The 12207-nt window shown below is 26.0% G+C and overlaps 1 protein-coding gene across 1 annotated transcript in view; it reads right to left on the bottom strand.

The window, feature by feature from the left end:
• LOC105366545 (tetraspanin-8) overlaps nt 1–11747 on the bottom strand; it is a 13513-nt gene extending 1766 nt beyond the window's left edge. The window contains exons 1-3 of the mRNA XM_011505032.1: nt 11624–11747; nt 7213–7524; nt 1280–1546 (exon numbers count right to left, since the gene is read on the bottom strand). Of these exons, the coding sequence (XP_011503334.1) occupies nt 1280–1546; nt 7213–7524; nt 11624–11689 (645 nt within the window). The 5' untranslated portion in view covers nt 11690–11747. The remainder of the gene's footprint in view (nt 1–1279; nt 1547–7212; nt 7525–11623) is intronic.
• Between the last annotated feature and the right edge of the window lie 460 nt (nt 11748–12207).

Consider the following 12207-nt stretch of genomic DNA (forward strand, 5'->3'; position numbering starts at 1 on the left):
TCTGTCACTCTTTCAGAATCGCCTCTTCCTTGGCAGTAAACAAGATCGTTTAACTGCACTGGAAAAGCATGAGCACTTTTTTAGATAAGCGAGAATAAATAAACTAGCTATTCGCGAGTGTTTTCCAAATGTATTGACCTTATCGAGTGTCCAATGATCGTGGGAAATTGTGGCAATAAAACTGGTCTCGCAATCTCGAACAAACGTGTTGAAGCGCGATAATACATTGAATTTCATTCATATTAAATTAAGCATGTTTTATTTATTACTTACTTTACCTATTACTACCAAATAATATGATAAAATAATTAAAGAGTTAAATATAGATATGTAGTTACTAACCACATTATGACCACATTATTTCTTTCCCTTATTTTCATTTGAATAATAAATAATCATAGAAGACTAACGTAAGACAGCATTTTTTTCGATTTGAATGAGATATAGAAGCACTTGGTATATATGATAGACCGTTATTTCATCTCGATCAACTTATCTTCATTATCAGAGCAAGAAAGATGTTACAGTATCATTTTGAAAACAGGCCTTACGGGATGTTTATATAATGTATATTAAAATGATTATGAAGTTTGAAATGAAATCAACATCAATACAGAAATAAAAATAAATATTTATAATAAACAAAAAAATTAAAAAGAAATAGTACATAAAATCATATTTTATTATTCCATCAAAGTAGCCCATAATATAAATCATTCCATAAAGGTTCTAAAATGTGGAATAGTATTTTGAATGCTATTAAGAAAATTGATTATGTTTGATTAAATTAAAAAATGAAATCAATCAATCAAATTTAACAATGAAATATAAAAATTATGTCCAAACAGATGAAATGTAATTTTTAAATTATAATTCATTAACTATCTATTCTGGATTAGCCATATGCGGCTGTTGTAATGATGCTGACATATAAAATTTATACATTATATAAATATCAAATAAAAATATGGTTGCTATTTAATTGTGAATCCAATTTTAAATACTTAATATATTATATACTGATTTAACAAGAAACGAATTAATACAATTCAAATAGGGAAAAGTGAGAATCAATATTAAAAGTAAGTTATCAAAACTATAAAAATACCAAAAAAATATTTTCTTAATTTTTAAAAATAATAGAAATATTAAAACATTAATTGTCATATATCATAAAATATGATACGTTTCAACCAAAATTATTTTTCAAAACTTCACTGCTCATTAAAATTAAGTATTACATATATAATAGATTAAAACAAATAAAATTTTTATTTACGTCATTAAAAATAGCAGAAGGTATGACATCTGCAATGCGCATTTTACGAGATTTTTCACAATCCATCGTTTTTTCATCTTTACAACAACTTTTTGGAACAATGAAAATTGTTCCTTGATTTACAGTTAATAAAATTTCAGAATTACTGCCTTTATTTGAATATTTACTGCCAGCCCAATCATTTGATCCATTTGCTCCACAGCAATGAAGTTGTTGTTGAAAAATATCTACTATTTTTGTTCTAGAAGAAATTACACCGTATTCATTCTGAAAAAAGCATTTAAGTAATATACTAAAATAACAAAATTAATAGATACAAAATTAAATATTACATTTAAATAATAAAATAAAATATTATTAGTAAAATTTATTCATTAAAACCAATAAAGTATGTTATTACATTACATTATTATTAAAGACATTATTTAATTTCCAAACTTATTTTTGCATAAATCATAAATAACTAGAACAATATAACGATGGTAATATGATTGATAATAATATTATTTAAATATAACAGATTAACTCTTTAATTTTTAAGATATTCTACACATTACCATGAACACTCATACAAAATTCATTCAGAAATTTATCTTAGAATTATTAAATATTCTATAAATGTTTTATTTTTGTAATTTTTAAAATTAATTTAACTCCAACTCTTAATATTTTCTGATATCATTTTTACAGAGTATAATTTATCTATTTATCTATAAGATTAAATAAGAATATTCTTATAGTACATACAAATCAGATATAATTAAAAATTATAGTTTAAAATATGAATTTTTATTTTAAAATTTCGATTTTTTTGTAAAATATTTTTGACCAATGCAACGTATATATTAAGTATTACTGAAAATCCGATAACATCCTGCATTTTGTAAATAGTTTGTGTGAATAATAATGCTAAATAGAGAGAAAGAGAGATCTATTGAAGTTTAGTACGTGAATATAAAAATTGAAGAATTAATAAATAACTAAAGAATTATTCATTTTTAATTATGAATAACATTTTCTTTGTGGTTAGAAATATGTGCATTAAATTTTTGAAGTATCATTGTGATTAAAAAATTTTTTATTTTGAAATATTATATTAACAATAAATAATAATAAATTTTGTAAAATTAAATTTCATGTGCATAAAATGTTTAATCTACGTTAATATTTATAGCCTTTATCACTTAATGTTTCTTTATTCAGTTTAGTTTAGTATAAGTAGTTATAGAAGAAAAGACGAAGAAAAGATACATTACAATATAGAAATATACGATTTGATACACGTAAAAATAAAAGCTACACAAAGTGAGAATGTTAAATTAAAGCAAAGAAATCTAAAGAAATATTATTAAGAATAAACATGAAATTATAAAAAATAGTATGGAAAAATTATTGGTTAAGTACGTAAATATAGTAAAACATCAAATGAAATCATTTTCTGTTTTATAGCAATAACTATTGTGTATGCGAATATGTAATAGTATATGTTAACATCAAAGTTGAGCGAATTACTGATGCATATAATAAATTTCTGTAAATATCACAATAAGGTTACTTTCATACATATTTGAATATAGATCTTTTATACATTTGTAAAGGAGATTTTAACTTTTTATTTGAGTAGGTTTGGATGAAAAATATTTTAATTAAAATTTACGAATTTCTCCTTAAATCAAAATTTTTAGAATTGTACAGATGATTTGCTATATCTATTCTTTTTGTGCCTTTAAATTGATTTATAAATAGAATTTGCTATTTTATAATACAAATAATTTTATCAGATATGGAATTAATAATGATAATATTATACTGTTGTTTGTTAATGACGCTAATTCATTGTTCAAAAGCGTAAATGGATATATATATGTTTAGAATTAACTAAAAGACCACAAGATGTTGTGTGGAAAAAATGCGTGGGCAAGTGGAAGGGATAGCGTATTAATTCAATATTTAATACATCTGTTTGTCATGATGTTTATTCTGTTTATTTTTCAAATACAAGAAAGATTCTTGTTGATAAAGTCAATAGATGAACTCTTGTAGTTACGAGGCGGTAATATGCACTTCGTTCATAGATAGGAGGTTGTATGTTTCCTGATCCTCGTGACGTGGTACCCTTGATAGCAGGTTAATCTGATAAAGGAGAGGTTGTAATGCTCTACCACTTTTTCGATTAGTGCCGCGTGGTGAATCTACTACCGCTTCGTGCGATTGGGGCACGATCGGGATTCTCGTTCGTTTGAATTAGTGGATCTGTAGTGTGCGCTGAATGGCCCGTAGGATTAACTTGCCTTGGTTATGTCGTAAGAGCGAGCTGTAATTCTTGCCCTTTTGGTATCACGGGGGCTATCGTACAAGCGGCAAATTTCTCTGAAAATCTGAGTCGTGAGCTAAAGTACGAGCTCTAGCCTTATCCTTTTCCTGTCTCCTGCTCTCGGAAACGAGTTCTAATTAGAGGTTAGGATTGACACAGTATGACACTGAATGGCGCAAAATAGGCTTCATGTGTGTTACACACGAGCAATAATATCTTTGGATATAGGTTGTGGAATTAGTAGGATAATGTTGCGTATATCTTTGAATTGGCCTTGAACCTTGAATTATGCTTGGTAACCTGGCTACTGGAGAGATCATGTGGGAGCTGGTGACGAAGAACCTTGGATCGATAAGATTACTTACAAAGACTTGTCTTCGGACTCGGTTGAGATAACTTTTCTTTCCCTTTCTCCTTGAGGACTTCAACGTGAGTGATTGAATCTTATAGTAGTCCCTCTTAAGTAGTTCACTGACCATGGTGTCCACTTGGGATCCCTTCCCTTTTCTTGTATTCAATCGGAAAGCAGTGCCTCTTGCGGCATAGGTTTTAATCAAGCTCAGTATTTTTTTGGCCCTCGAGCCAAGAATAGCTCCGGATTTCATTGCCACCGACGACGTTGGCGGACAGATGGCAGACTTAACAAAAAGGGGATAGGGCGAATGTATGCCGGTAGGTCTTAACGTTTGGGTGAAGCGACTGTCTCAAGATGCCTAATGTCTGGGTTTTCCAGATGTTTTATTAGCAGGAGGTTTCAGAAGTCTAAAGACTGTTTAATAATGTTTGGGTTTGCCAGATGTTTAACAACGTGGAAAAGTTCTCGCAATCCCAAACAATATATATAAATTTTTTACATGTCGCCTGGTTTTTTTGCGCGCAAAATTCTGTAGACAATGAAGTGGAATAGTAATCACATTTGAATACCCTAGATCAAGAGAGAGTACATCATTAATAAATAAAATATTATTAACAATGTGGTAAATTTGGTACGAGAATTTATTCTTGTCATATCATATTAACTCGCATCTTGCTTCGTACTTTTATTAAGTACTCTTAATATCTGCTGCTGTTGTATAAAGATGTACAAGCTCATACACATGTATAGACATTTTGTCTGGGATCAGACTGAAAACCTCCCGATGATGTTGGGTGGAGGTGTTGCTGGCAAGTGGAGAAGGCAAATGCAATTTTACTTCTACACACAGTATTTTTTCATTTTTTCTTTATTAAGTACAATAATATGATAATAATTAATGATTATAGAAGTGTATGAATGGAGAGTATGAGTGACTTATGTATGAAGTTTCTTCAATTATTTTACGTACTGACGAACGTGTGTACTTTCAGTAGTGTGAGGCGTGAATCCTTCTTTTCATGGGAAGTGTCGCTGTTGTAGCCGGCGCGTATTAACGTTGCCGTTGCTGTTTAATGTGAGCGTGATGAGCCGCCACTTTTTATCTATGTTGACATACGTTAATATGTGTTGGAGTTATACTTTCGTTAATTTCACTCTTAAATTATGCTTGCACTAGCGCTTCTTGAATATAGTTTAACGTATTTTTAACATTCGGCGTCACTATTGGTTTATTAGATTGCTTGTTACTCGATCATTAATTTGTATAGCTACAGTGAGTGATGACTGTAGTTTGGATGCTTGAAGAAAGAAAAGAGAGCCCATCGTGGTAACTGCGTAATTATACTAGCAAAGAGCTGTCACACAGTGCCAGTCACACCAGTGAAAGTTGAACTCGTCTAAGGGAATCCGTGCAAGGTATATTCATTTGTTTATATTGATTATTCTATAATTGCTGGCCAGCTATCAGTGCGTCCTCCGTAACGTGACGATAGTCAAATCGCATTGAGGATGAAGACATAGACTGGCATCTCCAGAAACTTATTAATACTACACGTAATTTTCGCAGCCCGCGCCTGCACTATCAGTTAGACCCTTGCAACTTCATTCTTATCAGACCACTAAAGACGGCACCTATACTGACGGGTGGCCCCGCCAAATTCTCATTACACTCGTAGCCCGCACCTATACTATCGGTTAGGCCCTTGCAACTTGATTCTTATAAGACCGCTAAAGAGGGCGCCGCTACTGACTGGTGGTCAATATATAATCCAATCCATAACAGATAATCCATAATAGTCCCCACGAGCCGAATCACGCTCAGTAAAATTCTAGCACCGACTCAAACGACTAGGCATTCACGAGCCGAACAACGCGCCATTAATTTGATCGCCGATTCAATTGACTAAGTATTCGCGAGCCGAACAACGCGCCACTAATTTATCACCGAACGTCAAGTATTTGCGAGCCAAACAACGCGCCGTAAAATTGATTGCCGAATTAGTCGTTAAGGAAGTCGCAAGCCCGACAGGGCTCTCTGGAAAACTATTGCCAAATCAATTGTCTAATGATTCTCAAACCGGAGAGACTCCTTTAAACTTAGTAACTAAACCACGTGTCCAGTCCCCCTAATTCACCCTTTAGATTTGCACTCCCGGATGACATTCTAAAGTTCATGGGCAACTGCCTAATCACTACGAACTCAACAATTCGCACTACAATCAGTAACACCAACACCAACTATACTTAACAACTGCTTAAATAAAGATCACTAAAACCAATTATGTTTACTCTGAATTGATGCATTACCCCCCCCCCCCAACGGCGGTACGTTCTAATCCACCCACCGTGATCTGCGATCATACTGGTGGCTGGAATTTCAAACAAGTTGTAATTATAATTATTAAAAATATATTGTACGTATTTTGATCATGTATTATTGATTCTTCAAATTGTATACGTGATAATGTTTTGTAATAATGTTTGCTAAGTATATAAATTTTAGCATTGAAAATGTAAATGTATCCTATTATAATCATTGTTTACTTACAATTAAGATTCTTATACGAATTCATAAAATTTGTAACTATTTATTATTTTTCTCTTAGGCATCTAATACATTAAAAATAGTGAAAACGAAATATTTGATTGAAGGTAGTATAAAGAAAAAAGAATACTTTAACCATTAACATTATATTGGTTTGATTTATTGCTACTTTCGTGTAACTTAAGCCATGGATTAACAGTCTGGTTCTTCAACAAATTGTATTTAAACTTTAAACTACCTTTTTGATATTAGATTTATTTTCTAATTATTGGTATGTTGAATATTTATTTTGTTTTATATTTTATAAAAACTAAATACTGGCATAATTATGAATATATTAAATTATACAATAAATAAAAATATATATTTCGATTGTTATTAATTATCTGTAAATTTTTATTTTCAAGTTTCTGATAATAATATATAGCAATTAAAAGTAGAATTAATCAACAATTTATACATATGTAAAAAAAAAAGAAGATAATTGAAGTCGGTATTGTAGCTTATATAAAATATTTAATAATTCAGAATTAAATTCTTGCTAAATTTGTCATGAAAATACTTAGAATAATCGTTGAATATTCTTATTTTTTTAGAATTGTAGAACTATTTAAAATAATATCATTTATATACTTTTTTAATTTTCTACTTTAAGATAATTAATTATTTGTAAAAAGTTTATTTAAAAAATAAAAAAAAATAGAAATAGAACCTTCTACCTTAATGCTTATATGTACACTAGATCTCACTAGTTCCTCCAGTCGATCACTATTAACATATAACCACGCTCCTGCTGCAACTTGAGCCACAATAACGAGCAGCATGCAACTGAAGAAACTAACGAGCATATATTGCGATTCCTTGTAAGCACCACAACATCCGAGAAAGGCAACAATAAACATTAATGCACCAGCAATTAAAAGTATATAAAGTCCAGCATAAAAATTCGAGTGATCTTGAGATAAAGTTACCAAAAATGTTTGGTCAACTAGCATCCATATGGAAAGAGCTATTGATGTTGCACCAATGACCTAAAAATGACGTATTAAAATTTTTTTTATTAATTTAGTTTTACTTATTATAATATTTATAAGAAATATAGCAAATTATTTAATTTTTCATCGAACAATATGAGCTGCTTTATGATGACTAAGGAAAGTTTCACAAACGACGCATTGTTTATAATGAGTGACATGTGCAGTAAGCTTGTATATATAGATTAATATATAAAAATATATCGTAGAAGTAAAACTGTATTCTTTTGTTATCTTGACAAAATAAATAAAATTGTAATAAACAAAAGCTTAAACATTAGAATATCAGTTTCGCCAATAAACGTACATCGCTATCTATAGGTTCAGCGATAGATATTTAGCAGTTATATTCTGTAAAACAATGAAGTTATCAATCGAAGAATTTTAAACCGAACACTAATAATACTTTTTGACCCCCTTGTATCTCCATCTATACAATCATTCAATTACATTATTAATTCTACCGTATAATAACTTATTCAAAAAGAGTCAATACTGATGATATCAATCATAAGTAAAAAAATCCTCAAATATTAAAATGACAATCACTATACATTCTTATGGATTTGAATATGTTAATGATACATTTATATTATAAAAATTTTAATTTTGTTTACAATTTGGAAGGTAAGAGCATTCTATAAAAAAATGTTTATTTTGTTTACAATCTTCTGTTGCTTCTTATAAATTTATGAATTAAAACAAATAATTTTTCACATGATAACATTTAACATGATCTTAAACAATTTGTTTAAGATATTTTTTTGACAATTGATATGTGCATTTTTTTTAAGTTTTTAATTTAAAAATTATCAATGTTTTAAATAGTTTTAAAAATACTTCTTTAGATTTAATGCTTTACTTTCAATGCAATATTCAAAATTATCGTAGTCTAGAAAAAATATTGTTTATTTGTTTTGATTTGCAATTTGATACTCTCTGCACTCAAGAAGATATATTAGTTGAATTTATTTTAATACTTAATAATTTGTTTAATTTTATACTTTAGCTAAGAAGTTACTTCCATGCAATACATTTAGACTTAAACAATTGTTTTATATAGAAACCAATATTGAATATAATTTTTTAACATATATAAATGTTACCTAAAGCCGAAGTTCTAAAACTAAAATCAGACAATTTCATAAAGTAAGATATATTTTTCTTAGTATCTATGCATATTATATAAAATAAAACCAAGATTGACTTACAAACTTATTTTTAAATTTTGCAAGAATTTAAAACTAATATTTTTGCGAAGTAGCACTTATACACTACATCAGAATCCGATAAGAATAAAAGATTAGGATATTTTTAAAATATTTTATTTGCTTTTGTATAACTTGAATTTTGTTGAACTAGACAATTTTGTCATTATTTTTTTTAGAAAAATCTTAAAAAACACAATATTGATTACCCATTTATGCGCGATTATTTAAATATTATTTAATTAAAATGCAGATAATCACGCAATAACTTATACCAATTTTACCAATAAAATAAAAAATTTTATCATACAAATTTCATGAAAGTTGTAAAGATGTGCGCAAAAATCATTAACAGGAAATTACCTTCTACATAATTAAATAATTATAAAATTATATAATTGTTGAATCTATTTTCTTATCAAAATAATAATTTTAGCTGGGAATTTGAGTTTCCATTTAGCTGCGATAACAATACTATATTCTTGAGTAACCTTTATTATATTTTAATTAATACTTAATATTTTATTGAGATGCAGATAGTAGAATTGTGTATTATCTGCAAATATTAAATTTATAATTAAATTGGAGTTATAAATTGACACAGTTTTTACAAAGAATTTTATCAAAGTTGGATCATCTCTAACAAGTAAAGGTATTTGAATTGATTATTACGATCTCAAAAATGCATCAGTTTTCTTTCTAACTATCCACTGGCTCCAAGAAATGAACTATGTATAAGAACATCAGTTTTTATTTTTTATTTATTTAAGTGAATAGTATTTATACGAACATTATTTGTTAATAAAATTTCCAAAATTGATTCTGGTTTTCAAATATTTTTCACATATCTTGCAAGCTCTAAGTTTGGTATTATGTACACAATTTAAATTTTATTCCCTACAAAGATATGCATGTTGATAAACATTTTCATTCAGATATTCATTGACATAAACATGTGCATGACACTAGTATACTGATCACTGATGAAGTACACATTGTAAGCTTCAATTATTACATGCCTATTATAATTAATAATACATAGTTACGAATTTGGTATTTTTTTGAAAGCAACAAATCAAGCAAATTGACACTTATCTTTTTGTTTTTGTAATTAGCTTATTTGTGCATTATATATATATATATATATATATATATATATATATATATATTATGAAAGTATCAAACTAAAACATATCATTTTATACAAATAATAAAAACAAATAAATTGTATCTTGGTAGAATAAATTGTTTGAAAAAAAGTATGACAGAACACAGAACATCTTTATTTATTAAAGCTTTTAATTATTGTAAATAGAAAAATAAGGAAACAAAATTCATATATATATATATATATATATATATATATATATATATATTGAATAAAATAAAAGATTAATATTTATAGAAAGTATCGCAAATAATAAAATATTCATATAAATAATAATATGACATTAAAAAATGTATAATTTCTGAATACAACTGATTAGCTAGACAAGAAAGTAAGCTACAAAAGAAATTTACTGTTAAAAAAGATTTGAAAACAATATACAAATAAGATACAGTTGATACTAAAAAAGAAGTTTAAATGAAAAAAACAAAGAATGTAAGTATTATTTGTATCACACTAAAAATAGACAATTTAGTCATTTGTTTCTATAATGGTCATGATACATAAATTCATTTAGTTATGCAGATAAAATATTAAACTAAATATTAAATTAATTTAAAAACTTAGAAGAGTGAAAAAAAAAAGAAATATACAATCAAGATAATAATTTATACAAAAAAATATTTAGAAATATTAAATTAAATTAAATTAAAAATATAAATAACTATCAAGTTAAAAACTGACTCTGTTAATTTAGTTTAAAATATCTGTAAAAAGATTCACAATTATATTTCATAAAAACCTGTTTATATAATTATATATATATACAATATATTAATAATCTATATTCAAATTTAAAATAAAAATAAAGATTTATAATATGATAAGATAAGCATAGATATTGTTTAATTATATCAATTAATTTTAATTATTTAAATTATTTTAATCATTTTTAATTTTTAATTATTTATTTGATTTTTTAAATTAAATTTTTATTGCTTATTTACTCTATTTTGTATTTTTCAATATATCTATATTTTCAATATATATACTTAAAAATTATTTAATATTTATAATTTATTACAAGAAAACGATTAATTATTATTTATTATTTTAATTTTTAGGTTAAATAAAAATGATTTTTTACAAAATTTACAAAATATTAGCATCATCGCTTCATATAAAGAAATATAAATTTTTATTTTCAATTATCAATACTTGTATACAATGTAATATAAATTCAATTCATTTAATATAGCAACAAAGAATAATTAAAATGTACAATAATATAGAAGTTATTATATTGAAAAACATAAAATAATTAATTACTTTTTAAAAAATTTATATTTATAATTACTTTCAAATATAAACTACTTTCTACATTAATCGTGAATTTTTTATTCTCTAACTCATTTGTATCATGTTAGTAATAAATGATAAATTAATAACTTAACAAAAAATAAAACATGATTGTTATTAAGAAAAAATTATTATGAATAAAAATCTTATAATAAAGAGAATTTAATAAAAATATGTAAAAACCAAATAAAAATTGGTTAATATATATCTAAATATAATTTTAAATATAAAATACAACAAAAATTAACAGAAACTAATATTCAACCATAAGTTTTAGTTATAGTATTTTTTTACTTATTCTCGTAGTATTTTATTATTTATCAAATATTCAAAATTGCAATAACTTAATTTATAATAACTTATACAAAGCATACACAATGTTCAATAAAAAATATTATATATAAAATTGAAATTAGCTTACCCAGAATATGAGATTCACAAATACGAGAATGTATTTTATAACACTAAAGCATTCTATAAGACTCATTTTTAAGAAATTATTACCTTTTATTTAAATTGCTTATTTTTTCTTACTTCGATATAAACAATAATTAATTCATATTTAGTATTTTTAAATTTAGAACTCCGGATCAAAATATAATTTATAGTAAAATTTTTACATTACACGTGTATTTAATAGCCACTATTAAAAAAATGATAAGTAAAAATAATGATTATAAACGAAGGAACATTTTCTATTGGTTATCCGATATTTCTTTAATACAAGAAATTACAAAGATTGAAAATGAAACAGGAATTATAAAACTTATATAAAAGGGTTTACAACTAAAATATTTTTAATAATTAAATTTGTTTTTTAATTATTAATATATTGAATAAAATAATATTATTAATATTTTTAATTTTCATTAAATAAATATTTTCTGTAAAGTATTTATGGCTAATTGGCTAAATCCTTACGTTATATACTAAGTTTTATTCATAAATGAATACATTAATTAATTTTTGTTTTAAGAATTATTTATAAAAAATAACAATATGTAA

Source organism: Ceratosolen solmsi, unplaced genomic scaffold (assembly GCF_000503995.2).
Source record: "Ceratosolen solmsi marchali unplaced genomic scaffold, CerSol_1.0 scaffold49, whole genome shotgun sequence".
Lineage (NCBI taxonomy): Eukaryota > Metazoa > Arthropoda > Insecta > Hymenoptera > Agaonidae > Ceratosolen > Ceratosolen solmsi.